At 41.8% G+C, this 27629-nt stretch overlaps 1 protein-coding gene across 1 annotated transcript in view; it reads right to left on the bottom strand.

Moving 5' to 3' along the window:
* JARID2 (jumonji and AT-rich interaction domain containing 2) overlaps positions 1–27629 on the bottom strand; it is a 211601-nt gene that overhangs the window by 9049 nt on the left and 174923 nt on the right. Inside the window, exons 6-14 of the mRNA XM_036378686.2 lie at positions 26989–27218; positions 18142–19159; positions 13724–14226; positions 8528–8620; positions 7973–8091; positions 7772–7842; positions 6850–6964; positions 3458–3563; positions 2492–2674 (exon numbers count right to left, since the gene is read on the bottom strand). Of these exons, the coding sequence (XP_036234579.1) occupies positions 2492–2674; positions 3458–3563; positions 6850–6964; positions 7772–7842; positions 7973–8091; positions 8528–8620; positions 13724–14226; positions 18142–19159; positions 26989–27218 (2438 nt within the window). The remainder of the gene's footprint in view (positions 1–2491; positions 2675–3457; positions 3564–6849; positions 6965–7771; positions 7843–7972; positions 8092–8527; positions 8621–13723; positions 14227–18141; positions 19160–26988; positions 27219–27629) is intronic.

The following is a 27629-nucleotide window of genomic DNA, read 5'->3' as shown; positions in this document are numbered from 1 at the left end:
CTCTGTGACAGGAGCCAAGGAGTGGGAAACCTGCTGTGTTTTAAAGGCATGTTCCTCACCCCAACTAAAATTGGAGGCAGGGAAATAATTGTCCAGCCCCTGCCAGCGTCTTCCATGGATGGCCAGGGAGTACAGCACTAATACAACTTTCCTATTTGGGAGATCAGTGCACAGGGATTGTGTCACTTGTAACAGACTTAAACCTGGCTTATGGACTGTAGGCTCTCCTGTGTGTGCAGCAGTGCTGCTCCAGCTGCAAGACTAACTCCATCTTTCCTATGTACTTCTTCCTCTTGTATTGCAATACCAGCTGAGTCTCTTCCCACCCAGTTTCTGGTAGGCCTTAAGAGCACCCAAGCCCTCCTTTAAAACCAGACATTCCCTCTTATTTCCAAACCTCTAATCCAGAGTGCCTTCATTTAGTCCAACATTCTGTACTTCAGTGTCCTAAATGAGTTTCACTGACTTTGCCCAATGCCTTATTTGAAGCTATGGAGTTATCCCTTTCCCACTCCAAACATACACTCTTCCACCACAAGTCTAAATCTTCTTCTTATCCTTACCTTAACATTTCAAGAGCTCTTAGGGTGCTTTTAAAAACCAGCAAACTTGTTCCAAATATGGTCTAGTTTAAACCTGACTGTCGCCTTACACAGGTGTTTATATAAACTCTTTTATTCCAACAGATTTTCCAGAGTGCTTGTAAGACTGAAATCAATGCAATTTCAGATGCAGAATTTCATTTTTTCATGTATTAAAGGAGATTGAGCAGTCATTCAATACAGAAATGAAACAACATCATTTTAGTAATATAAAGAGAGTCACTATAAAAAAATCAGGTCACAGTATCACAGGATGAAAACAAAGTTAATTTATCAAATGCTAAAAATTGTCAGTATTGCTGTGGAGAACGAACAGACAGAAGGTACAGTTGTTTATCAGAGTTCATTTCACAGTCCAAAAGGGGAATCTTGCCCATTACACAAATCATCTCACCACCTCTGGGAAGCACAATCCTGGCCAGCATTGTGGCAAAGATGGCAAAGTGCCTTGTCAAAGTGGAGGAACCAAAAAATAATCTCCAAAATTAAAGGGAATTCAGAACATAAGACAGTTTGAGGACAGAAAGGGAAAAAGAAAAAAAAAAAAAGAAAAGAACAATGCAGTAGATGTTTCATAAGTTGTTTAGATATAAACATGTTATCTGTGGTTCTTGTAAAGTTTGTGAGAGCTGTGACTTCAATTTCCAAGGTAGGTTATCATAGACAGTAATCTGCGGGATTTCAGCCAGCTTATATTTACCCAGTGCAAAGCTCTTAAAAATTAATCAAAAGAAACTGTTCTTCAGAATTTGAGGCACCAAGAGCTGTTTAATTGCTGCATAGTGATTTCTGTCTCTTACAGGAATAGCATTTTCACGATATCAAGCATGTGTTCAGTAGAGAGATAAATACAGCACATGGAGTTAATATAATCATGTACGTTCAGACAGGAAAGGTTAGCTCAGGATTCTTATGCCTTACCTATAGATATACACAATTCCCACCTTCCCCCAAAATAAATATATAATAAAATAACCTTTTATTTCAAACTAAGTTAATATACAGTTAGTATAACCAGGCTGGAAGAATTCCATTTACCCTAAAGAAGCAATCCCTAACTGTGGACATATTACAGTTAATTACTTAGTAACTTGGTCTGAAGCTGTAAAGGATAATTTACTCGTGGCTTAGCTATAAAACACTACCAAAATAGTATCTGTAACCCAGAGTGTATTTCAGAAGGTTGGGAATGCAATTAGTGACGTATAGCTTTGTCCAAGAACACAGAAATGTAGCCAGGATCATGATGACTGGACAAATCACCTGTTTCTGCAGGGAACCTGCCTTGGTCAGTTGTGTGAGAAGGGAGTGGGAAGGTTATTTATTTACATCTGGTACTGGATGGGCTGGTCAGTGAACCTAAGGATTTTCAAGTCTATTAAATTGAAATTGCCCTGATCAACAGCTTTTCCTGAATGAAGGGGCAGAGAAAAACAAGCAATACAGCTGTGAGTATTAACTGACTCTGCCTACCATAGGAGCTAACAAGCACAGTTATTCAGATATTTGCACCTGAGATTCTAATGGTTCTAGAAAACATCACTTAAAAAAAAAAAAACTAGTAAGCATAATACAATGTATAATCATTAGCTCTGAAGGGATTTTTGAAACACTTCCTTGCAAACTGGTCTGCAGGCACAACAATCTTCTGATTTTTTTATATATACACAAGTCTTTATCTGTCAGTTAACAACTCAGTCACTTTTCTGACAACACTGGATCGTCTTATGCCTTGCAGAATTTTTTCCTTTTTTTTTTTTGTTTATTTAGTAGTCCAGAAAAACAGACGTTGTAGCACTACTCTCATAAGGCTACCAACTCCTGGAATGTCTGCTGTCCTTTTAGATGGCAGGGCCGTGAATCCATTTTAACTCCTTTTCTCAACTTACCTTGGCTGTTTTAAAGCCCATACTTGTCCACTGGGTGGTAGCAAAGTGCACCGATTCGGAAACACTATAGCCGCAACATACTTTGGACACAAAGGATCCAGGAAAACAGACAACAAACTGCCCGCTCTGCTGTACAGTACGGTGCACCCTGATCCCCTCCTTACACAAGACCTCTGGGGAGATCTGAAAAGACAGAGAAAAAAGAAAAAGAGAAAATAAATCAATGGGAACTTCCTTCCTGGCTGTGTGCTGCCATGCTACAGCTCATGGAGCAAAGCTGTGCTCTGGGAACAGCTCTGATCCAGCTGCTTTCCCTCTCCCATCCCACATGTGCCGAACCTCAGTGTCTGCAGTGACAATTGCAGAAATGCCTCTCTCTCCTAAAACGAACAGCTTAAACTCCCCCATGCCCAAGGACAGAACACTGTCTGCTCCGACAGAGAGCAATGCAGATCATTCAGCTTTCCATCTGATCTTTTCCCACTTGCATTAAATCCATTGTGCACTAATGCACTTCTGTGAGATGTTAACATGGGTAACCAAGACAGGGTTTTTTGTTATGGGCTCCCCAATTTGTACTTAAATGCACTAAAAAAAAATTGTTATCCAAAAGATAAACAAAAGAAGCAAAAATACTTAAGTATTAGATTTCTCCTATCCATGCTGGCATCATAAAATATCAGTCATGGCAGATGAATTGATTAAATCCTACTCCCTTTGTGAGGCTAAATACATTACAGACAGTATTAAAAATGGATATTTATTACACTTACATGTTTGTTTTTATATTAATACATTATTACAGCCTTGTTGGAAAAATACCACGTAGGTAAACACTGCAAACAGAAAGTAGCCCCCTCTGCATTGCTGCAGTGTAAGACAAAACCAAAATAAATCCCCAACCAACCAGCCTCCTGATTAGCCTAGGGTTCTCAAATGGGAACACCTCTCCCAATGTTAACCTACCATTACATTACTTTCAAGCATTTCCAGCCCTGGAGTGCCATTGGCTTGCAGCAGGGTATGTACCACATCATCAAGTTTGTTCTCCTCCGCAGCAGGAATGCAATACCTGTTGTTTTGTCAGAGGAAAAGAGAAAGATTTACTGTGGAGTAAATAACAGTCCACAGCTACACAGTAACAGACAATTCAGACCAGCACATTGATTAGAAGAAAGAAATTCAACGCAGGGTTTCACATACAGTTCTTTTGGTAAAACACTGAGGATTGAAGGGAAGTTGTCTATTCAGACTCAGTCTGATTGTGTTCAGCAAGTATCAGAAGACACAAAATCCCCAAACCAGAAATGTGAAAACTCAGTCCTCTGTAGAGTAAGAGGAGAGAAACCAGCAACAGACTGATGGTCACTTTAACAGCACCAAAACAGCTAATTATGGACAAAAGTTTGCATCTTGTGAGCACCAATATATGTTGTTATCTTTACCATAAAAGACTGTATTTATTATCAACCAAAGGATCTTCACATTTAGTAACATTTTCTGTTTGTAACAGTCAAGAAATCACAACTTCCCTCTACTGTTAGTGCATTAAGTTGCCTAAGACCTTCTTGCTTTGCTTACTGAACAAATCCCATATCCCTCCTCTCCCTTCCAACACAAGACCTGACTAAGAACAGCCAAAGTGGCAGGAAAGGTTTCAAACTCTGCGGGGAATCTGCCAAGTTGCACATCCTCCTCTGCTTAGAAGCCAAGGAAGCAGCTGTCCTCTTGTGCTCACTGCCAGCACTGCTCCCTCAGCAGAATGACAAGAAGTAACACAGGAGTCTCAAGTCTTAGAGCCACACATCCAGAGATCTGCTGTTTTCCTGCATGCAGGGAGGCGATATGGTGACAACTGGTCACTGCTCTTGCCTGCAGCCTATCTGAGAGGGGATGCTCAGGCAAGTCAAAAGCATCTCCAGCCTTACCATGAGTTACCCTTTCTCTTTAGGCAATGAAACCTCAACCAGGAGTCCATTTGCCCCCACACCACTAACACACACACACAGAGTCGTTTTTCCAAACTTAGAACAAGAGAATGAGGCTGGAAAGATTTTTTCCTGCCATTCATCTGATCTCTCCAGAAACTTCACGAGGGTTCTCCTGGCCTTACACACCTTGTCAGGGTACTTGCCCATAACATGCACTAACTCCATGTGCATCACACAGGGTTATCCTGACTGAAGAGTCTGTAGGAGGCTGCACTTCCTATGATCTGAACACCTCCTCACGCTTCACTCTACTGATGATGACTTTGATTTGTGTTTGTTGATCCTCAAGCCAAGAGGCAGAAGACATTACATTATCTGCTGTGGCTAACTGCAGCCACAGTAAGAGTTTATTGAGCTGGTTGCCCAGCTGTACAAAGACCAACTCCTTACAGGTATATTGACAATGGTCAGGGCCTTGCTAAGAACTCCCAGGGTTATAGAGAGGTGAAGTAGAAGAACTTCATCTTGGAACAAGTAAGGATCAAGTCCAAACAGCAATTTTAAATGTAATCTGTGTCTCAAATACTTTGTTGCTAACAATGACAGCTTCAGTACAGCTCCCCAAATGTGGTGTATCACTCTAGTTACGGGGATGAAAATATTTTAAATTTGAACCCAGATCATGGCAGAACCCACTCTTCTCTTTTAGAGTCACAAAATATGGCTGGAGCAGGCAGAATATTCAAGCACACAGTCCCTCACAAGACAGGCACAGGAAAATGCTTGGGAAGGTTGTGTGAAGAGAAGGGGCAGCACAGAAGTGCATGGAACTGAATACCTGGGGCATAGAGGGGAATGAGATCCTTTGCAACTGGTGTATGCTGCAATTGCACTCATCTGCAATTCCTGATGTACCTATAAAAATGGGAAGTGAGCAGCCAGTGTAGACTTCTGAATGTCTTGGCAGAACAAGATTTCCCTCTCTCTTTTAATGGGCATTGAGGATCCCTCCAGAATAAAAAGGTTAGGTCACTGACCTCCGCCCTGCATGCAAATTGAGTTCTCCCCTGTTTAATCTCCAGGAGGTAAAACCTGAGAAATTAGAGAGTGAGCTGAGCAATCTGCAGGTAAGCAAAGTGGTTTGAGTAGCACAGGGATCTGTCCTTGGAGAAGATTTCTGGGTGGTAGAGGGACTTGGCAAGACAGAGGAGATGTTTGGAGCCAGTGGCCACTTTGTTGTCCCCAAAGCAGTGACTGAAGGCAAGGCTGTCAGGGCTGCTCCGTGCCAGACCTGCAGATATTAAATTCATCTTCTCCTAACACAGTTGGGTGCTTTATTGCACTATTAAAAGTTGTAATGAGCTAATGAATACTAGCCTGACACTTCAGGCTGGCAGCCTTGCTGAAGAATAGCTTCAAGACAAGAGCTTCAGACAAGGAGTTTCACTTCCTTCTTATGAGCTATTCCTGCCTACTATGCCTGTTTCATCAAGACTATCATCACAAAGATGCCTTAAGCTATGTACTCATCTGTATAAGTCCATCAAGATAAAGCAGATGGCTTTTTATTCTTCTTGGATTCAAAAAACAGAACAGTAGTCCTTCCTAAAATTTGAGGAAACAGGCTTGCATGCAAGCCTGTTCAATCCCAAGAGTCACATGTTTTGACACACAGCATGAAGAGTGGCCTCAGAACTTAATTAGGGGATTCTTGAACAGCTTCTATTTGGAATTTACTGTCATTTAAGACTAGTTTAATGTTTTAGAGGAACAGACTCACCTAAGGTTGAGGACAATGTAGTTTGCTCAGTGATCTGTCCTGACAGTATACTATTATAAAAGATTACAGATTCCTGATTCACAGAACAGGGAGAAGAGCCATGGAATGCCCATGACAGAAAGTCACAAACTCCCAGGTCTGCAGCATAATCCAGCAGTTACACCTTCACCCCTTGAAAGGATCACATACAGAACATCTCTTCAACTTAACACATCTAGAGACAGAGGGGAGATCCTGCTTTCATGGTTTTCTCCAGATTTCAAATCCTTTTCGTTGGGCTATGTGCTTTTCCAGCGACAGCTGGATCAGCACCCCTGACATCAGCAGCATCTGAGAAATGTATGAGAACACACTTTGGACGTGCATAAAGAGCAGTCCATGATGCCACTGCCACCATGGGGACATCAAGACACCAGAATAGACCATGGAATACCAAGTGAAACTTTTCTTCCAGGAAGGGGTTTTCATCTCCTAAGTTTGTATCACATTTTCCCATTAAAACTGGAAACCCCAACAACACACACACACACACACACACACACACACACGACCCCTAGGTGAGACTCCCTCATGCAAAAGTACTACACAAGTTGCTACTAGTGCCAGTCACCTTAGGGAATGTGAAGAAAAGCCACAGGAATACCTACCAAATGCAATCAGCACCAGTGTGTAAGTAGTCAATGTATGGAAGGTGATTTTGGTCTCGAGACCAGCATGAGGTAGAAAAGACCATGCCAATATTTAGCCAAGGAATTGTCACTCCTAAAACAAAGAGATTGAAAAATGAGTTTTGAGTAACTTCAGTTTGTTCAGTAAAAGACAGTTTGAGAGGGCATTTAAATCAAAAATCTTATTCTCCCTGTTAGCTGACCCTTGAAGTTATAAATCTTCCTATCAGAGTGAATAATTTACAGGGAGTAATGAAACAAATCCAGCATTTTCCACTAAGAAAATATCTAGCAGCCAACTGCAGTGCCCTTGAACATGTTTGTCTTCTAATAGCTGTATAAAACTTTTATTCTTAGGAGAATTCATAAATCCCCATAATTAAAGCTCACTGCCATTGATCAGAGGAGGTTGCTTCATGTAAAGCATTTCAACAGGTACCTTCTGTTTCTCAGTTGGTTTGTTCAGGCTCAACACCTGATCTCAACAGGAAATTCCACTGTTTTTCCAATGTTTCTTATCAGTAAACTGCAATGGTGTATAGGCAGCTGGAGAATTTGTGTCAATTCATTCAGAATTGTGTGTGCTGCTTTTCCCAGTGCTACAGACTACATTTTCCGAGTGTGGAAGTAGCACAGCTCTGTCCTGACATACAAGAACACTGACAGCCTGGCAAGAACAGCAAGGGATACTGAAGGCACAACTGGTTCCTCCCAGGAACAGGGTCTCAACTGTTCATTAATCCTTTATCTGCATGGCTGCCTTCACCCCTTTAAATAGCACCTCCTACATACAACTGTATATCTGCTCACTCAGCTGGGGAAGAGGGGGGCAGGAAGAGGGAGAGGCATTTGGTGCCCACAGCAGAGGACACTGACACCAGCAGAGAAGGGACTTGCTTACCAGGCACAGCACCAAGATGTCGCAGGATGGATCCTGTATTATTAGGAAGGACTGTGAGGTTCCACCCATGCCTGTTTGAGGGGTGACACAGAGGGAGACAGTCAGTGCATATTCCCAATGCCAGCACTTCCAGTGCCAAGCTGCCCTGCTGGGCTCTGCTCAGGAGTGAGTCAATAAAGAGGATGGATTTGGGGATCTTACCTTGAAAATGGTTCAGATTTTCCCACGGGAAAACCACTCCCGTGGGTGTTGGTATCTACTTTTCCACAATGCACTGCTACATGGCAATCTTTCTGTTCCACTATCCGCCAGTATTCTTGCTGTGGTAAGAGAAAGTAGTAATGCATTTTAAATTTGCTGAACAAGGTATCTCTCATTAAAATATAAACCCCAGAAATTTACAAGGCTTTCATGACCTCACTGTAATTCAACATAAACTATGGCTTAAAAATAAGTATATAAATAACTGGAAGTCACAATAAGGCAGGCAAAATTTAGATCCCCTTGGTTTCTGTATTTCAGCACATGTCAGATTAAGAATTCTTTCTCTTCCTCAGCTCATCAATACCTTTATTTAAAATGTTCAAAAATTTTTAAAAAGGAAGAATCAGCACCATGTCTATTTGACCATTTTTTTAAATTCTAAACTAGACAGCCTTAAACTGATTAGAGAAATGCTTGAAAATCAACTATCCTGAATCCCCATACTCAGTGCCCTGAAACAAAAACCTTTACCACCCCTTGCGCTGGCCTCACCTCTACTTCAGCTACTGTAGGCTCCTTTGTGAAGCACATGTTCATGATGTTTCTTGCTGTTCGGTAGAAGGTTGTTAAAGAAACAGACCTACCCTGTGGAAAAATAAAATAAAATTAAAAGTGAAAATGAAATGAAAAAACAAGCGTACTTTCCCCCATGCCCTCACTCTTTTCCTTACAGGCTCGATCCCAGATGACAAGAGAGGGAAAGAGGATGGGTCTAAAGCTCACTTTGTTGCTGAGATAAAATACCTCAGAGGATACAGAAATTCAATCACATGAACTTCCCAAACCCACCATGTAAAAAGGCCAACTGAATGTTCCCAGAAGGAACACTGCTTTGTCCAGCACAACACTTGGTGTTTGATAAATACAGAGGATGGACATGGCCCAGCTCCCCATGACAGGTTGCAATGAACCCAGCATGCAGCCAGTCAAAATTTACTTTATCCAGTAATGTACAGCAATTTACATTATCCAGGGTCTATGTGGCCATGGTCTTATGTACAAGGAGCAGGTGCAAAAGACTTAGGAAATTCACGGAAATGCTCAGCATCAAACGTTGTATGTGGTGGAAGAGCGTCACAAAAAGCAGAGTTTGCCAGGATTACTGTAATCACTTGCTTTCAAAAACTAGTTATGCTCAATTCAATAAAAGCAGTCCAAATGCCAAGGAACCAAGACCTGTTATTACAAAGTTAGAAAAAGGAAAACACAGTAAAATTGCTGAATAAGTGATTGCATTCTTGGCACTGCTGCAGGAGCTGTACAAGAAGAGGCTCTGACTTGGTTTTCTGCTTGAGCTAGCCCAAAGTTTCCAGGCACCTGCTTTCCTGCACACCTACACCACCAGAAGCTCTGGTAAGCATCGTCCAATGGCTTTGGAGGCAAGAGCACGAGAACCCACTTGCTCCTTTTTCAGCCCTGACATCATGGTGTGCCCAGACAGGAACACCTCTGTTGCCTCCTCTGCTCCAGGGCAGAAGGAGGATGCTGGGAAGCTGCATGCCAGGAGAGCTGGCAGGCACCACACTTGGGCTGAGGGCACTGCTGCAGGCAGACACCAGCAGCACTCCGCAAACAGGGAGTGCAAAATGTCTGTGCCCCCTCACCAGATCCACTGCTCCTTCCCATTGTGCCCCCTGACTGCTCATCTGAGCAACCACAGGCTTAAAAACTCTGCATAAATGAGTTTTATTATTTGGACTGTTACCTTTCTAGTTTTTCAATTATGAAACAGATCTGCCAAACCACTTCAGCCTTTTCTTGTGTTTAATTTATTTAATAACTATGTCCAAGAGTAAACTAGAAAGAATGTAAAAGCAGCTTTCCCCCACAGGCCAAGTCTATCACTCTGCTCATATGGTTGTAACGTTGTCACTTTTTAAATTGAATGCTGCATAATTAGCTTTAGCAAAAAAAAAGTTTGTGAAATGCCCAGGGCCTGGGGCACTCTGCTTCCCATAAACTTCAGAGCTGGATTCTCTGTGATCCAATAAGCAATTTCCTTCATCTTTTAATGCCCTTGTGAATGGTTTATTGTGGCAGCCTTTTACAACAAAACCTCTCATAAAGCGCAGGGCCCGCACCAAGGCACCGCCGCCACCGGCAGCAAACCAGCACTGCAGCAGCTGCCTCCTCTCAGGGCCCTGCCTCTTCCTCTCATCTTATGCAGAAAAACAAAATTAAGGCCTTATCTTCCAAGATTAGCCATGTCTTTCCATTTCTCCGATAGACAAGAAAGAAAATAGAAGTACAAAGCGAGCAAGAAAAAAGTAAGTGGAAAAGTGGAACACTTTAACCCTTTAAAATTGCATATACCCATTTCTTCCTCTGCCAAGAATTTGGTATCTTTTTAGTCTCCTAAAAACTGTAAAACAAATTAAATGGCTGAGGTTTGGTTTTTTCTTAAATCTGAGGAATCTTGTAACATTTTCTGATGACAACACAGAAAATAGTTTAAAATATTTTAACGGAGCATTCTAACCAGAACACAAAATGAATTGCAGGGGAGCAAAATAACCTTTTAAACACCCTGAAAAGTATCTCAGCAGTTCAACAACTGTCCTAGGAGCTTCTAGGTACGAAGTAAAGTCTCTGTTTCTATGACAAGAAGAGAGGAAGGTTTAAGAAAAGAAATTCCTATTTCCTCCCCTGATTCTTCTCAGGTCTGATGCAGGGGCCATGAGAGCCAACCCAGGGGGAGCATCACCATCACCACCAACCCTGGAGGGAAGGCAGAGAGAAGGACACTGCAAAGCTATGAATGTTAAATACATTAAAGCAAACTTAAATATGAGCTGAAACCAGAGATTTCACAATAGCCACAGGTGGGAAGGAGGGTCTCCTGTTAAGTGGAGTATGAAAATGCCAAGTCTCTGGGTGAAGAGAGCTCAGCACAGGATTTCCAGGACTGTTTATGGGAGGGCTGGCAAAACTTGCATTGTGATTTCTTCTGTGTGTCCCTCTAATGAGTCTGCTAATATGCCTTCAGTTTGTTCTGTATGGAAATAACTGCTGCTTTCAGTCAGCACCAGTAAAGATTTTAAAAATATTTTCAGAGCTAAAACTGGGGAAAGAAATGTGAAAATCTTGCATCAGATGCTGCTTTGATGTCAGCAGTTTACTTCACACACTTAGAAATGACAACATTTTCATCGTCAGGTAGAAAAACCACTTATTTGGGAGTAAAGCAAGCAAGCACAGCAGGCTGCAGCACACACTTAGAAGCACAGCAGGCCTCACAGCCTGGGAAGGAGAGACACTGAAAATAATTTGGGAGTCCTGGCAGAAAGTCAGCCTAACACAAAGGAGATTGACTCTAACCTTGACATGTGATATGGTGGTAACTGCTCCTGGAAGACTGGATGTGTCTTGCTAAAAACAGCTCAAGCATGTGCTGGCTGCAGAAATTACTGTGAGAAATCCTAAATGTATGGCCTCTTCATAGTCTGAAGAATAGACTTTATGGCCTAAACTGGACTAAAGCCATATGATTCTGATGTGCTCCCTCTAGCCCTCAAGATATTGACCTGGGCATTTTTCACATACATGGGGGTTTGTTGTGGGTTTGGGTTTTTTTTTGTTTTATGTGTGTTTTTCATTTTTTATTAGAATTAGCAATGTGCTTTAAAAAGGAACCATTACAATCCCATCATATGTGGAAACTGTAACATGAGGGCAGGTTCTGTTAATGAAATTCAAATTTTCTCAGGAAGATGTTATTAGGTAAAGAACACTCCCCCATCCACACAATCAGGATTAAAAGGCTTATTCCATTAAATGCCACCAAGCACTCTCTGCTTACAACTGATGCCAGTACCACATTCCCTCAGTCTTTTAAAGCCTAGTGATGAACTACAGCAATTTTACATCTTGTGGGCTACCCTGGTGCATCAAGCTTAATGCATAATTTCTGTGTCTTGAGGCTTGCTCTAAATGACATAACCAGTATTAATGCATCAGGCCTCCTACAGGGCTTTACCCTGAGTGCTGTGGAAATGAAGCTTCACTCCCCTCTCTGCACTCAGGCTGACCAGGTGTCTCACAGGGTGCTTCACAGCAGGGATCTCTCCAGAAATCCACCAGAGATTTGCTTCCCCCTGCCTTCCCCTCAGTCCATCACCTGTGACAGCAGATCCCAGTCTCTGCACTAGAGAGAACGTGGAATGGGATCAAAACAGACACTTCCCAGTGTCTGGGAAGCTGCTGGTACCACAGTGGACAACCCAAGGCATTCTCTGAGTAGCTCCATGTGCTGCAGCTGCTTTAGTGGGTGGGGAGAGCCCCCACCCATGGGCTCAGTGATGCTCCTCTTTAACAGCCTCCATGCTCAGGACAGAAGTATTTCTACCTGCTATTGTCAGACTCAGGCTCTGATGCTGCCCCTACTGCCAGCGCTTTTTTTGGTCACCAAGCAGAAATTCTGGGAGCTCTCTGCCTTTTGGGGTAAAGGCCTGATCCTCATCAAACTCAGACTAGTTATACCAGCTACACTTGCCTTTTTTTTTTTACTTCCTAAATCTCACAAATCCCAAACTTGCATTTTGAGTGATTTTGTATCTACTGAACTTTGAGTGGGACTTGCACAGGAAAAGAAAAAAAAAGGCACTCCCCCACTAGTTTGAGGTTGTTCATGCAGCAGTCAGGGTAAGGTTTATCAAGTTTTTCATTTAACCATCATTTAGCACAGGATATTAAGCACAGAAATGCCACTTCACTATTCACAGAGTCATTAGATAAGCTTCTCTCCAAGGGCAGCATAGCAAAGAGATTGCTTTTCCAAGGTGGGATTGAGGCCAGAGTCCCCAGTAAAAAGAATTTTTGGGCTGACAAATCATAACAGGCTGCAAAAAGAAAACTGAAGCAGGCTTTTAAAGCCCAAGTCCTGAGCTCATGCAGTCCCTAAATAGCTCAACAATAAGTCATTTTGGGCTATCTGGCTTCATTTCCTGGTGATGGAAGTGAGATTGGAAGGGGAAGAACAGCATATTATTTACTGGGCACGGACACTCAATGCTATATTTCTCTCAGTGTGCAGCTACACCATTCAACTCAACTCAAAATTGCACTGTGAGCTGCAGCGCCAAGTCCTGCTCCAGAGCAGGAGACTGCCAAATAAAATACAGTGAAAGAGTCAGCATTCCTTTGTAAATGGTATGTGGAGGACTGAGCAGCCATGTGACTGTTAGTGCTGAGCAAAGTCTGGCATCGTGGATGAAAATATTGTTTGCATTTCAATTTGCCCTTTCTAAATGTAGTAGTATTTCCAGTAATGTTCGTTTTGATGTGCAGTACTACTTCACTCAACAAGAGATTTGCAAGAAGCAGGAATGAGAAAGCAGAACATTACTTTAAATGTCACTAGAAAATGAAAATAAAATCTGTGTCTGCAAGGATAATTGGGCAGAGGTATTCAGGGAGCCTCTCACAAGGAGATGAAGGGGGGCAGAGCCCAGTGCATCTTGTTATGACAGTAATACCTCCCAGCTTTTCCAGACATCCTGCAAGAACCAGGCACATCAGGATAAAGCCACCAGACTTCATGGCCGTGAGAACCATGATACCTGCTGCCTCAGGAATGCCACTGCAACCCATCACAGCTCCCCTCAGGCAGCTGGGTGTGCACCCAGACACCACCCACACAACAGCATCACCAGCTCTACAGAACAGCTAGGGCAGAGCCAGCCTCATTACCTTGTATATACACTTGTGTAAGTCGCTAAGAACTCCCTCCTCCTCCTCCTCCTCGTCCTCCTTCGTGGTCTCCTTTTCCTGAGCAAAGAGCCGCCGCCTGCCTGTCTTCAGCGGGACATCGACCTCTTTTAACTTGTTGCGGAAGCCATTTTTGTGAACCACGCCATTGATGAGTCCATTTTTGGGCTCAAACCGGGGCAAGGAATGGAACTTGTAGGCATTCTCTGAATGTCCCTCCAAAGGTCCTTTCCTCTTCTCCAGGATTTCCTTTTCCAGCAAGACCTCCTTCTCCAGTTTCTTGTGCTCCTCAGGGGAGAGGGAGTCATAGGAGAGCAAGTACTGGCAGTAGGCTTCTTGAAGCTTGGCCAGCCTGTCCTGTGCAGTTTTGGGGATGCGCAGCATGTCTGCCAGCTTGTTCCATTTCTTGAGGTCAGTCACTTGCTGCATCCCCCCCATCTCGTTGATCAGCTGGACGAAGCAGGCCAGGTCGAGCTCGCAGCCTCCTGGGGTGCACACGTGCCAGGCAGCAGAGGAAGGGAAAGGGAAACACAGGAGTAGATTAGGATTAGATTAGCTGTGAGCAGTTCATGCCAAATGTGCTACCAGGCTGGGCACATGGGGGACGTGACAGCTCCAGGCACCTGGGCACCAGAGCAGAATTGTCCCTCTCTTGTATGCCTCCTGCTAAAGAGAGGCACATACAACTGTTTTGCCAGCTTAATTCATTCACAGGCCGTATTCTGCTACTTGCAGCAGCCTTCCCTACGGTTCTGTTTGCTCTCCTCCTTGAGTTTCATGCCCTTCTTTTCTCAGAGCACCCCAAGCTATCTCCTCAACATGCATCTGTGCCCTGGTCATTACGCAGTGGCTGGGCAGATGAGGGTTGCCCATCTCTAGAAGCCCACACACCCACACCCACCACCAGTCCCACATCCAAATATATTCCATTATACCAGGAATAAACAAAACCAGTGTCAAGCTGGGGTACTGGCCATCAGAAAGACAAATACCTATCCTTTCTGGAGGTGAAATAACAATTATCTAATATCTGCACAACACCTTGAATGAAGCTAGTATTTAAAAGGAGCACATTATTAATTTCACTACAGGCAATAAAATCCATATAAAAAACAAAGGGAGGCAAGGGGTTGTTTGGGGTTTGAGCCTGCAACTGCATAAAAAGTTCCAGACACATTATTCTTCCAGTCTGAGGCCATCCATATTTTATACTCCATTCTGGTTTTGTATGTTTTAAGATGACTAGCACATTTCACACTCCAGTCAAAAAAAAAAAAAAAAAAAATTACACAAACTGCAGCATAAAAAGCAGCCAAATGGATGAGGAACAATAAAAGAAACATCATAAATACTCTGAAAGCACAGAAGTAAATCATCAGTGGAAAGAGTGAAGAAACAGCCCGAAGACCACCTACAATTCAACAGGGTGCTGTTCAAGGGAAAAAGAGCATTAATACAAAACAAGCATCAACATCTCTGCCGCCACACTGTCTCCCCTTTGCCTTTGAGAGAAGTAAAGAATCATCATGCCATAGCCATTTCAGAGCACTCAGAAATGCTACTGCAACAGAGAAGGACAAGAAGCAACATTATTGTAAATATTTACAGTAGGATGCACAGTTACATTCTCTTAAATCATCTTGCCATATTGCTTTTTTCAAACTACCCTGTGCTGTATTTATACTGCCCACACAGCACAAGGCAAAGGTGTCTGGCTGCAGACAAAACCAAGCATAAGGCTTTGAGTAGAATCTAAGGGTGGAGGCAGGACCACGAGGTAGCAAATTTATCCTATTTAGTACATTTGGGAATAGGGTGGTGGAGGTTTTAAAAAGGTCTTGAAGCTGAGAAAAAGTAAATACCATGGGGAGAAAAAACAAAATGAGTTTGGAAAGTTTTCTTTCTTTCCTCTTTAATCTTCCGTACATAACATAATAGAAACATAACTTTCAAGATGGCTTCTGTTACTTTTTTGGTCAGTGGTTTCTACATGCAAGCCACAAATAAGCTGAAGGTGGAACTCAAGAGATGGCTTTCCACGCCAACAGATTCAGCAATCTACATAAAGTTGGGTAACATACTCCAAACTTGGAAAGAACTGTGGCCCAAATTTACCATTATATGTTTTCTCCAGCACACACTCAGTTTAAGGTCCTAGTTTCAGCACTGTTGAAAATTCAATTTTCTCCTGCATCATGGAATGATCACTCATAATCACTCTGCAATATTAGAGCTTGAGTAGCACTTCATTCAACCAGAGCCTACAGCTAAGGTTTGCAAAATGCTCTCAATTATAATTCCATTTCACACAGTCATAACTTTTAGAAGCATTTATATCTCAGACTGATGTTTTCCAGGATCGACCTAAGCTTGCTGCTTAAACTTTCCTTGAAAGACTTAAAAAAAACAAAACAACCCAACAACAACAAAAAAAGGAGTCCTTTAAAAGCACCTATAGCAAAATGACTTAAATAGGAGATCTAGCACATTATGCAGTAGCAGTGTTTAACTTTTTTTTTTAATTGCCTTAATTTTCCTCTAAGTTAGGAATACTTTTAAATTGCTTAGTGAGCAAGCTCATTTTAAAAAAGAAAATTTTAAATCTTCAGGTATGCATTTAATACCAAAAGCTGGCACTACACAAGCCATTGGCAAAAGTCCCACTTACTTCAGTGATTTGGCCTGGAGAGAAGGGCTATGTATGCATGTCTACTTAAATAAGTGTGCATTTATCACCACAGATTATTTTATATGTTTTCTGACAGAACCAACAGATTTTTCCTCTTTGTGCACTGATGATCTCCAGCTTCTTTTCTCCATTTTGTTTTTGATTTTAAACACAGGATAGGTAGGAAATTAACCACAGAAAGGATACATAGGATGTAAATTTGTAAGAGACCACTGTTTGCTCTGGTTATATGGCACCCAGCAGAATAGAAACCTTGACTATTCATTAGGCTCTTAGGTGCTTAAATAATACAAATAATTAACAGTAATGCCATCTTAATGCCGAGTTAAGGTATTTCATTAAAAAGTTAACATTGTTCCAGGAGCGTTAATCGAGCTGTCTTGCACATTTCCTTCTCTCTCTTGCCAATGTAAATGTAATTCATTATTCTTTTCCATTAGCATACAACCATTGCATACATTAGGCATACAAAATGTTCATTTATTGCTGCTTGAGTGATTTTAATTTTCAGATTTCCTTGAACGTTTTTGCATGGCTATTGCAATATAGTGCTAAGCTATCATTGCTCCTTCTTGAAATTTTGTTATTTCTCTGCTGTGCCCTGCATCAGTTTACCATAAAGTCTGCAATCATTTTGTGTGCTTTTATGCATTTTCCCTCACTTACCATATGTGATATAAAACAAAGTTCAAGAAGGAGGAGGCGGGGGAAGGAAGTGTTGTGAATTGTTTAAAAAGAAAAGCGTCTCCTTTAATCCAACCAGCCCCGAAAGCTGCCTCGGGTTGGATAATGCCTCTAAGGCAAAAATCTAGCCTTGAGTTGCAACATGCAGGCTGGGGGAGCTTGTGACTCAAAACACCTCAAAAACAAAGGGAAGAACTTAGAAAAAATAAAAACACAGGTTTCTTACTATGTGGTGTCTGCAAAGGCAGTAGAGATGGAGGTAGCTCATCCAATAGTTCATTTGTATGCTGCTGTTGTCATGTTTTTACAAACTATTGTCACATTTTTGTCACGTGTCATATCTGACAGCAGACCATAAACCAAGAATTCTGTTAAATAAGTGATTCTCACTCAGGCATTAGCCCTGGCAGACACCTGCTGGGAGAAATAATGAAACCTCCATTTTGCAATCAACTACATTTTACTGCCTATTCTTGACACTTAATGGTTGTTAAATGTCAGCAGGTCACTGCGAATTTGTGATTTTAAGTGCCTGAGTACCCAAACACAAGTCAGTTCCGAGATATTTTCTTTCCCCTTTGGTTAAATGTTTTTAAAGGAAGAGGCGGGGAGAAAAATGCATTAAAGCCTGGCAGCATTGCAACCTGTTAGGAAAACATCTTTGGAAAGGTACAAAAGATATTCTGAAACAACCTTCAAAACAAGGCTATCAATATACATAGTCATACAACCACATAAATAAACAGCAGGGAAAGAAGAAGATTCTGAAATCTGCAGACCAAGGTCCCACGGAGCAATTTCTTTTTCCTCTGGGTCAAACAGGGAGGAAAATGGCGATATAAAGTCACCCTGGAAGCTCTCTGACAACCTACCTGCATCGTGCCTGGCCAATGGAAAAAGAGAGAGATTCAGAGCTCTGCAGTGTTACCTGATCAGGGGTATGGTTAAGCATAAAGGCAAACAGAGCATAAAGTCTATACAGACACTCAGAAGCAGCAGCAAAAGGCCAAGGAATCACAGCCCTTACCTATGAGTGGGAGTTCATCCATGGTAATGCCCTGAGATTTGAGGTGCTTCTTGATACAGGCCAGCCGCTGCACGTTGGGTCCCCAGCGCCTGCCTAGCTTGTGTATGTGCTGAATCTGTGTCACAAACCGCATTTCATCGTTTAGCTTGCACTCAGGTCTCCAGTCTGGAGGAGGAATCACCCTGCACATCCCATACTTCTCTACCTGAGCTCGGACTGACTCAATGTATATCAGTGGGTCATGAAATTCCTTGGTGGAGGGCCTAAGGATGGGAATCTCCCCCAGCATCCCCCACCCAGACTTACTACTGCCCTTTTCGTGCTTTCCCATTGAGTCTTGTGGCTTGTGCAAGGACTCCGCTTGAGAGGTAGAACGATTTTCACAGGAGGCATTTTCAGTTTTGCCATGTGCTTGTTTCCCTGGCGTACTCTTTCCAGCAGTGGCTCTTTTTGGCCTATTCCTTTCCAAACTCTTCTCTGGCACTTCCTTTCTAAGGTGTCCATTGAGCAAAGGCTTTTCTACTGCTGCCTTTTTGCTGGCAGCTTCTGCCAAGTTGACGGCCCCTTTCATTCTCTTGGTGGGCGACTGTATTTTGTCCATGTGATTCGTCTCTTCCAGCCTCCTCTTCGAGTTGCGCAGCCCCTCCCTTAACTGTCTCCCCACCTCCTTAGTGCATGTCTTTTGGTTCAACTTGCCATTGACTTTTACACCATTAACAGCGGTATTGTTAGACTTGGATGCTCCAAGGGATAGCACCTGTTTGCGGGTTTTTGCATTGCTACTTTCTATTTTCCCTGAGATTGTGTGGTTGACAGGTGAACTGGGTTTGTGGTGATTTAGTTTGGTTTCCTTGACCAGTTCTTTCTTGGCTTTGGTGTATGTGACAGTTCCCTTTGTCACTGTTGCAGTGTACTTCACAGTTTTGGACGGTGAAGGTCTGACTTCTCTCATCTTTTTGGCACTGGCTGCATTTGCACTCGGAGATGACATTCGAGTGACCCCGTTGACTTTAGAAACCTGAATTGCCAGAAGTGTTGTAGGAGGAGCAGAAGGAAGGAAACACAAAATAGAAAAGTAAGTTAATAATGTGACCACTCAGCCTCAGTTTCCCATTTGCTGGGCAACCATAGTCTGCAGTCCTGACTTCTGGCCCCATCATACATCATGCACATAATGGTTTGCACACAGGTAAGAGAGGGGACTAGGCATTTATAATAATGCCTATTATAATATATAATTTTTAAAAAAGGTTGTTGTTTTTTGTTTTTTTTTTAATTTACCAGAAATGCCCCAGTCTTGCTTTCACAGGGTACAAACCCTCTGACATTAGGAAGGGTGAGGTCCCTTGCTTGCACTACCCCTGTCCTTGTCTACCAGAAAGCTGTTACGGGATTACAAAACACAGACAGTCCAATTTACAAACTAGTACCTTCATAACCTCTTTTTCTGGCCCTCAAGACACTCTCTCTCTCCCCCACCAAACTTCCTTACATGCACACACATTTCACTACTTCTTAGCAGACAAAATAGGCAGCATATATTATCTACTCTAACTGACATCTAGACATTTGCAAAAAACACATCAAGATTTAAATCAATTTACCTTCTATCCATGCATTCATATAAAAAGATATGTGGAACACATTATGCACCCAACAGATCAGCATGGCCATGAAGGATCCAGTCTGTCATACATATTAAATCGTGGACAGCATGTTGTTGCTGAAGTTGATAATTTGAAATAAAAGAAAATGTATACAGTAGTCCAATGTATTTTTTTTAAGTTTGGTATCTGGGCAATGTTACTGACACATATTCTATTAGGTCATATTGTGTCAATGGAGCTTAGAAATGCTGAACTCTGCTGCTTTCTGTTAGACATTTAAATTGAGTTATGAGACTAGAATTTGTATTTTAACTACAAGATGTGTTAAAGACCAAAAGCAATCCCCATCTACAAAGTGAATTGAGACAGCTCAGCACTGCCAAAGCTAAACCCTGCTACTAAAAAAATGAAGTTCAAGTTCAAAACTCAAACAAATTTCAGCATTTACACAACTTTAAACACTGACTCCTCTCCTCCTTAAATGACTGTGAGCACAGAAAAACACATCCAAAAGTCAGAAACATTGATAAAAGTGCTCAAAGTGAAAGCATACAGTACAATCACCCCTTATCAGCACTCAGGTGAGTAAAACCACTTCCTGCAGAGTTGTAATACTTTCTCCTGTAGGACTTTGAAATCCTTGCCAAATCAGCAAGCATGGCAGCTTCTCTCAAATAAATGCAAGAACTGCAGTCACTTACATAATAAAGATAACATCTAATAGGGATCAAATAGAGGCAGAAAATACTGTGCTATGGTCTTGCAAGCAGTGACTTGTGGAAGGGGAACTGGAACCTCAAGATTCTGCCTACACACACATACATGTGTGTGTTTGTGAGTATGTTCATGCACATTTCCTCCTCTGTACTCTAGAAACTGGAGCAGGAGTAATGATCTTCTAAAAGCCATCCATATTCTTGTCCTTCCTGTGCTTGAGAGGCAGAAACACTTAAGGAAAATCCAGTTAACTGATGACATGAGGTTTTACCTTGAGCTTTTCAAAGATGCATGAGGTATCATCTGGAAAGCAAACACTTGCAAACAGAAATGCATTTACCCATTTCCCTTCAAATTTAAGCAGTACTCTGTATTTGAAATGCAGGCCCAGATTGAACTCTTACAGCACTTCTTCATACTGCAGAACAGACATGGGTAGAGAGCTGCTGAGACACTCTCTTGCCTGCAGCAGTAACAAGAAGTGTTGAACATCCCTGGATTTATAAATAGCTAGGAACAATGATTAAAGATTTTACCTAGACTAATAAAGAAGAATTGATTGAGAACTGGAAGGTAATCTGGGTGACAGTGACCATGAAATGGGTTTTCATTTCTAAGATGTGACAACAGTAGAGAAAGGACAACAGACTTTGAAAAAAATGAAAAAAAGGAACAAAAAGCCCCCAGAAGCAAAACAAAAGAAAAGAAAAATTCACCTGAAAAAATCCGAACCAAAGCAATTTCTACTTAGAGGAAAGGTAAAAAGCACAGGCCATTATGGCTGTTCACAAAGTTCTCTAATGACTGGAAAATTAGAAAATGATCACAGTAGGAAGTTGTAACACAATTATGGGACTATGGGCAAATATAGAAAAAGAAAAAGCATATATTAAAATCAGAAAGGCCAAGGAGCTAAAGGAACTTCAGTTAGCAAGAAACTAAAACAGAAAAAAAATATATAAATGCCTTAAAAATACAAGATAACAAACAATGGAAGAGATAAAGCACCACACAAGGAAGGAAAACAAATAGCCTGACTAAAATGTTCCTGCTTCTTTTGCATTAACCTTCACAGAAGTGCCACTGACTGAATATTTATCAGGTATAGAACATAATCCATTTCAGCAAAAAGGCTAGGATAGGAACCCCAGTAAGGTGGAAGGTACATGAATGACTTAGGGCATGGCTCCTGGAAATAAGTTAGGGTAGACAGAGAGTCTACCTAATTTCCAATCCTAAAATAATTTTGGAACAAATCATCAAACAGTTAATTTGCAAACACACAAATGATTACAAAATAATGTTAAAAATAAACCAACAAAATCTACCCAGGTTTTTGTCAAATAGCAACTCTATCAAATTTAATCACCTTCCAACAGACACCGGGCTGAGCAGGTAAAGAAGCATCTCTGCTGCAGCAGGATTCCAGTCACTGTCCCCTGGAACATTCCATCAAACTCCTCAGACACATCCCAGACATAATTACTCTAAAGTGGGGTCATGAGGGACTAAATAAAGTCATCCTCAAGAAAAGTTTTCATTGCTATAGTTTACTGTTGTCCTAGGAGGACACTTCATGTATCTTTCTGCGGGGACTTGGCTTTCCCTTGGTTCTACCAAGTATTTTCATTATTGTAAAATAGTGAAACACACCTGGAAGGAAGAGGCTGTAATCACTCACAGGACAAGATCAAAACCTTGAAGAACCTATTTCAGAACATTTCTACAGTAAGAGGAAGCGCTATATTTAGGAGGCACAAATCATATACATGTAGGGGAAGAATAACATTTGGGGACTGCAGTGAGCTGCAAAATGCAATGGCAATACAAAGCACACAAATCACTTTCTGAGACCTATCATTAAGGATGTTGAAAGTAAAGGGTAGGAGCACAGGCTTTTCCTAAGGAGAGCTGGACCCAGCGCTGGGGCCATACTGTGAGAAAAATTTAGATAGAGAAGAAAGTCTAAGAGAACACGAAGTGTTCAGGTATTTGGAAAATAAGATTGTTGCTGAAAAGCCAAAGGAGCTGGTCTTACTCTGAAAGAGATGACAATGGGACAACTCTGTAACAGTATTCTGATGCAGAAGGAGCTCCTCTGAAAAGAGAAAGTAAATGCTCTCTCTATGTTCACTGGGAAAAGCAGGAGGAAAAAAAATCTCATTAAATGTCTACAATGATCTGAGGCACACCTAGGAAAACTTGCTCATTAGTAGAAAAGGAAAACATTGGAAGAAGCTGTCAATGGATATTGTGGAGTCTCCTCTACAGGAGGTTTTCAGAAGGTTTCAGGAGGCTATAGCTGGATTATTGAGCTGTCAGGTATAATCAAGACAAAACCTCAGTGTGAGCAGTCAGGCTGCATGGAGGCACCTTGTCATTCCAGCCTGCTGATGATTTTTTCTGAGGAAATTGTGACCAGAACTCTGAAGGGCCACTTGGGGCATTCCTGCAGCAAGGCCTTGTGACACAGGGGCTGAGAACAGAAAAGTGCTGATAGAAAAAGGCAAATACCCTCACAGCTTCTATTCAAAGCAAAACATGTCATGAGCACCATCAGCTTTAAGACAGAACCTCCAATCTTAGACGGTAAGCACAATATTTTGAATTTTTATTCAAACTTATCATGGAGTCCAACCATTAACCCAGCACTGCCAAACCCACCACTAAATCATGTCCTTAAGTGCCACACCAAGAGGTCAGTTAAATACCTCCAGGGATGGTGACTCAATCACTTCCCTGGGCAGGCCATTGTAATACCTGCCCCCCCAATCCCCCATTTTCTGCAAAGAAATTTATCCTAATACCCAGTCTAAACCTACTCTGGTGCAACTTGAGGCCATTTTGTCTGGTCCTATCTCTTGTCAACAAGAGATAGGACCAGACCCCCAACCTGGCTACAGCCTCCTTTCAGGCAGTTGTGGAACATGATAAGGTCACCCCTGAACCCTGTTTTTTCCAGATTCAACAGCCCCAGCTCCCTCAGCTGCTCCTCACCAGGCTTGTGCTCCAGACCCTTCCCCAGCTCTGTTTCCATTCTCTGGACACACACCAGCCCCTCAATGTCTTCGTTGTGGTGAGGGGCCCAAAACTGAACACAGCACTCAAGCTGTGGCCTGAGCAGGGCTGAGTACAGGGGGCAATCACTGCCCTGCTCCTGCTGGCCACTCTATACACACACAGGTATCATCCTGGCTGGTACAGGCCAGGATGCCGTTGTTGGCCTTTTGGTCACCTGGGCACAGACTGGCTCTTGTTCAGCCATTGTTAACTAGCAACCCCAGGTCTTTTTCTGCTAGGCAGCTTTCCTGCCTCTCCAGATCCCTCTGCAGAGCTTTTCTACCCTCAGCAAAATATTCCTGCCCAACTTGGTGTTGTGTGTGAAGTGACTGAGGGTGTCCTCAATCCTCTTGCCCAGGTCATTGATGAAGATGTTAAACAGGACTGGCCCCAACACTGAGCCCTGGGGAGCACCATGGGTGTCCAGCTGCCAACTGCATCTGACTCCATTCACCAGCACTCTCTGGGCCCAGCCATCCAGACAGTTTTTAACCTAGCAAAGAGTGCACCCATCCAAGCTTGACCAGCCTGTTTCTCCAGCAAAATGTGTGGGAGGTGGTGTCAAAGGCGTTACTGAAGTCCAGGGGACAACATCCACAGCCTTTCATTCATCAACTAAGTGTGTCCCCTAGTAGGAATAAAGTGACTGATATTAGCTGTACATGATGTAAAGTCTTGAGCCAAAAGGTGAAACTAAGGATATGAATAATCTCATCTTTGCTTTTCACCTATGTTCCTAGTTTTGCTGACATCTTCAGACCACTCTTTTCTCTTCTTCACTGAACACTTGCCCTGGAGTAAAACATATTATGATAGATTTCATATTTTTCTTTTCTTTATTATTAAAAAAAAAAAAAAACAAAAACAAAAACAGGACCAGCACTGTCTTGCAGCAATTGGTTTGTTATATTTGAACTGGTCTACGTACACACCTCTGCATAGCACCTAGGATTCAGCCTCCAAAACCATACACAAAAAAATAAACAACCTGCTATATAGCAACCACAGTGATAAGAGCAACATTAGCAACACCGAGAACAGTTTTGGTACCAAACAAATCCAAGTTATGCAACTGATTTGAATTCATTCATAAAAACATTTCTGTGCTTAGGAGTTGTGCAGAGGTAAATTACCATATTAGGCCAAGAGAGGGCCCCATTGAACTACATTTCCTTTGCTCACAACCCTTTAAAGTAGGAAGACTTTGAAAGATGGCAAAGGAGAAAGCATAAGAGATAAGGAACCTGTGACAAGTGCAAGGGCACACCAGAAGAAGAAAGACATCAAAACAGAAAATGAGTAAAAAAGAAAATCTCTGGCATTTTCTAGTGTTGTACCTTTATTTTCTGTAAGACTTAACAAAACAAAAACACACAAAAATAAACCATGCAAATGCAGTGATCAAGGAGCAAATAAATAGTGGAAGAAGGAAGAACATGTGGCTGACACCCTGGGAGAAAAATCTCCTTTAGGAAAATGCTGAAAAAGTCAAAGACTCATGACAACAGAGAGAAATTTAGCAATGTCCCATAACTGGTAAGTCTAGGGTTGTATACAAAACTAAGGCTTTCTGTCAGGCAAAACATATAATCCACCTTTAATTAGCAAGAGTCATATTTTCATTAAAATTTGCAAGAAAGTACTTATGCTACTGTGGGTTGCAGAAGAAATTCAGGTGTCTAATCATTTCTTAGGAAGAAAAAAAAAAGAAAACCCACATCATCTTGACTTAAACCTCCCCTTATTTTCTGAAGCCTGGGGACCACCCTTGCTGATGTGTCCATGTGGTGTGACTGCTGCTTGTACGGCATTGCTTTATATTTTTCTCCATTGTGTGTCACACAATCAAAAACATTTAATACTCTATGAAGCAAAACCACTTGGATTGTGGACAAAACTGTTCTACACTTGTCTTTTTCCTTTCAGAACTACCTTCAGAAGAGGCAGCAGTTGACTTTCACAAAAGTTTTAGCCAACCAATCTCTGATGATACAATTTTAAAGCATTTCACACCAGTGTTCCAGTAGGTTAAAAGAATTAAGAACTGCATTCTTATGTTTTGGGAACTTGTTCAAAACCATGAGCTCATGACAGAGCATGTCACAGCAAGGATCATAAGATACTGGTAATCACAAAAAAAAAATTCAAAAGGATGCAAAAGAAGGCAGACAATCACACTGATGCTTAGATAGGGGCAAATTGCCATGGTGGAATAAAGAATTGACATTTTAGAGAGGTACATACACACTGTGAATAGCCTTCTGGATCTCAAATCTGATTTAGAAGGTAATACAAATTTGGTGGAGGCATTTCAGGTGAACTTAAACCACCACTGAAACACACAGCATTAAAGATTTCTTCAGCAAGAGCATCACTGCTTTTCTTTTTGCCATTTTTAATTTCCAAGCCTGCGACTCAGAGGCGTCATTCAAAGGCCTTGACAGCCCTCTACAAGATGGCAATTCCAGCTCCACTGAAGACCAGGTCAGACCACTTAGAAGAAAAATCTTTAGGTGCCAGCAAGTAAAGACTGTCTCCAATCAGTCCATTGAGAATTCATCACTGCAAAACAACCGACCAACAACCAACCAAAAAAAACCAAACCAGAACAAACCAAACAAAAACCACCACAACAACAAAACTAACAACTGAAACCCTCCAAAAAAAAAACCCCCAAACAAACCAACAAAAAAACCTCACCTACCACCAACCAAATCAACATCCCTTGCTCCCCCCCTCCCCTCAAAAACCCCCAAAACGCTAAAGTGCAGCAAGCTTTCTGTACTGCACTGTCCTGGTGCAGGTACTCTGTTAACCCAGCCCTAGCCTGGATAAGGACAGTCACAAGCACTGGAAGACTGGTCTGCTAAACTTCCACACCTGAATTCAAGTTAGGTTGAAACAAATCTCTTGCTGAATTTTTTTGCTAACTTTTAACCAAGTAACATGGAACTCTAAAAACATCTCCCACCAGGTACCTTCATTGTGAATGAGGGAATATTTTGGAGCATCTTGTTTATGCATCAGAAAAACATTTTTCCCAGGCTCTGAGGTTTGTGCTGCCCCTGTGCAAACCAAGACACCTGAGTGTAATGTCAGGTTCTCCACAGCACCCGTGAGATAAGCCACACAGATCAGCTCCTTCTTCCATGTGCTGCCAGCCTTGGCAGTGTCAGCACAGAGTGCCACTCAGAAAGGTTTCATAAGCAGCAATGTGAACTTTATTCCTTCATATGAAAATACCAGATAATAAAAAGGGTTGTAAAGCATGCTCTATACGGACTTCCCATGTATCAATTTTTCTTTTTTCCTTTTTTTAATCACTTAAAATTAACTCCCTGCTGCTCCAGAGGATTCTTTTAAGGATTGCCACGTTCGATCTACACCAAGCAGTGAAAAAAGGAGCTTAGAACCTTAAAAGCCTTTTTTTCCCATGTGTCCACAGCAGAGAACAACTTATTACCTGTTTCCTTAAGTCCTGAGCCGATCTGTGAAGAGTGTGGTGATTGTTAGCCGTGAGCCCTTTCGTAGAGGAGCCAGTGTTTGTAGTAGCGTGGTGATTAGCAGCAGCCTGGTCTTTTCGACTCTCAGCCTTATGTTCGCTGTTCCTCTCCTTCCCTGGGGTGGCCTCTTTGCTTTTGTGTTTCTGAGCAGGTTCTTTCTCCTTCGATGATTTGCTGGACCCATTGAAAACTGAGAAGAGAGAAAATCAGGTTATTAAGGGGGAAAAAAAAGAAAAGAAAAAGTATGCAAGACCAAACACTTCATTCAAAAAATCGCAATTTTCTCTGCTCTCAGTATTGGATATTTAGTGAATGCCTTCGTACATCTGAAGTTAAATCAAAATAGAAATAGCACTATTTTGCATATTTCTTTAGATGAACAGATTTACTACAGTATTTTCTCTGCTTGTTAGCACACATTATCTTCAATATCCAAATTAAAACATACAAGGTATATTACTGTTTTGACTGACCTAGATTTAGAATTATGAGTTTGATTTTTACTTATGACAGTTTTAATATATTTTTTTGCTCTTGCAGTGAGGGAATTCTAAACATAACCTAAACAGAAAAAAGGCTTATATTTATACCAATGTAGAAG

Source organism: Molothrus ater, chromosome 1, assembly GCF_012460135.2.
Source record: "Molothrus ater isolate BHLD 08-10-18 breed brown headed cowbird chromosome 1, BPBGC_Mater_1.1, whole genome shotgun sequence".
In the NCBI taxonomy this organism is placed as follows: Eukaryota; Metazoa; Chordata; class Aves; order Passeriformes; family Icteridae; genus Molothrus; species Molothrus ater.
The sequence above is the reverse complement of the archived record's forward strand: the minus strand, read 5'-3'. Positions and strand labels throughout refer to the sequence as shown.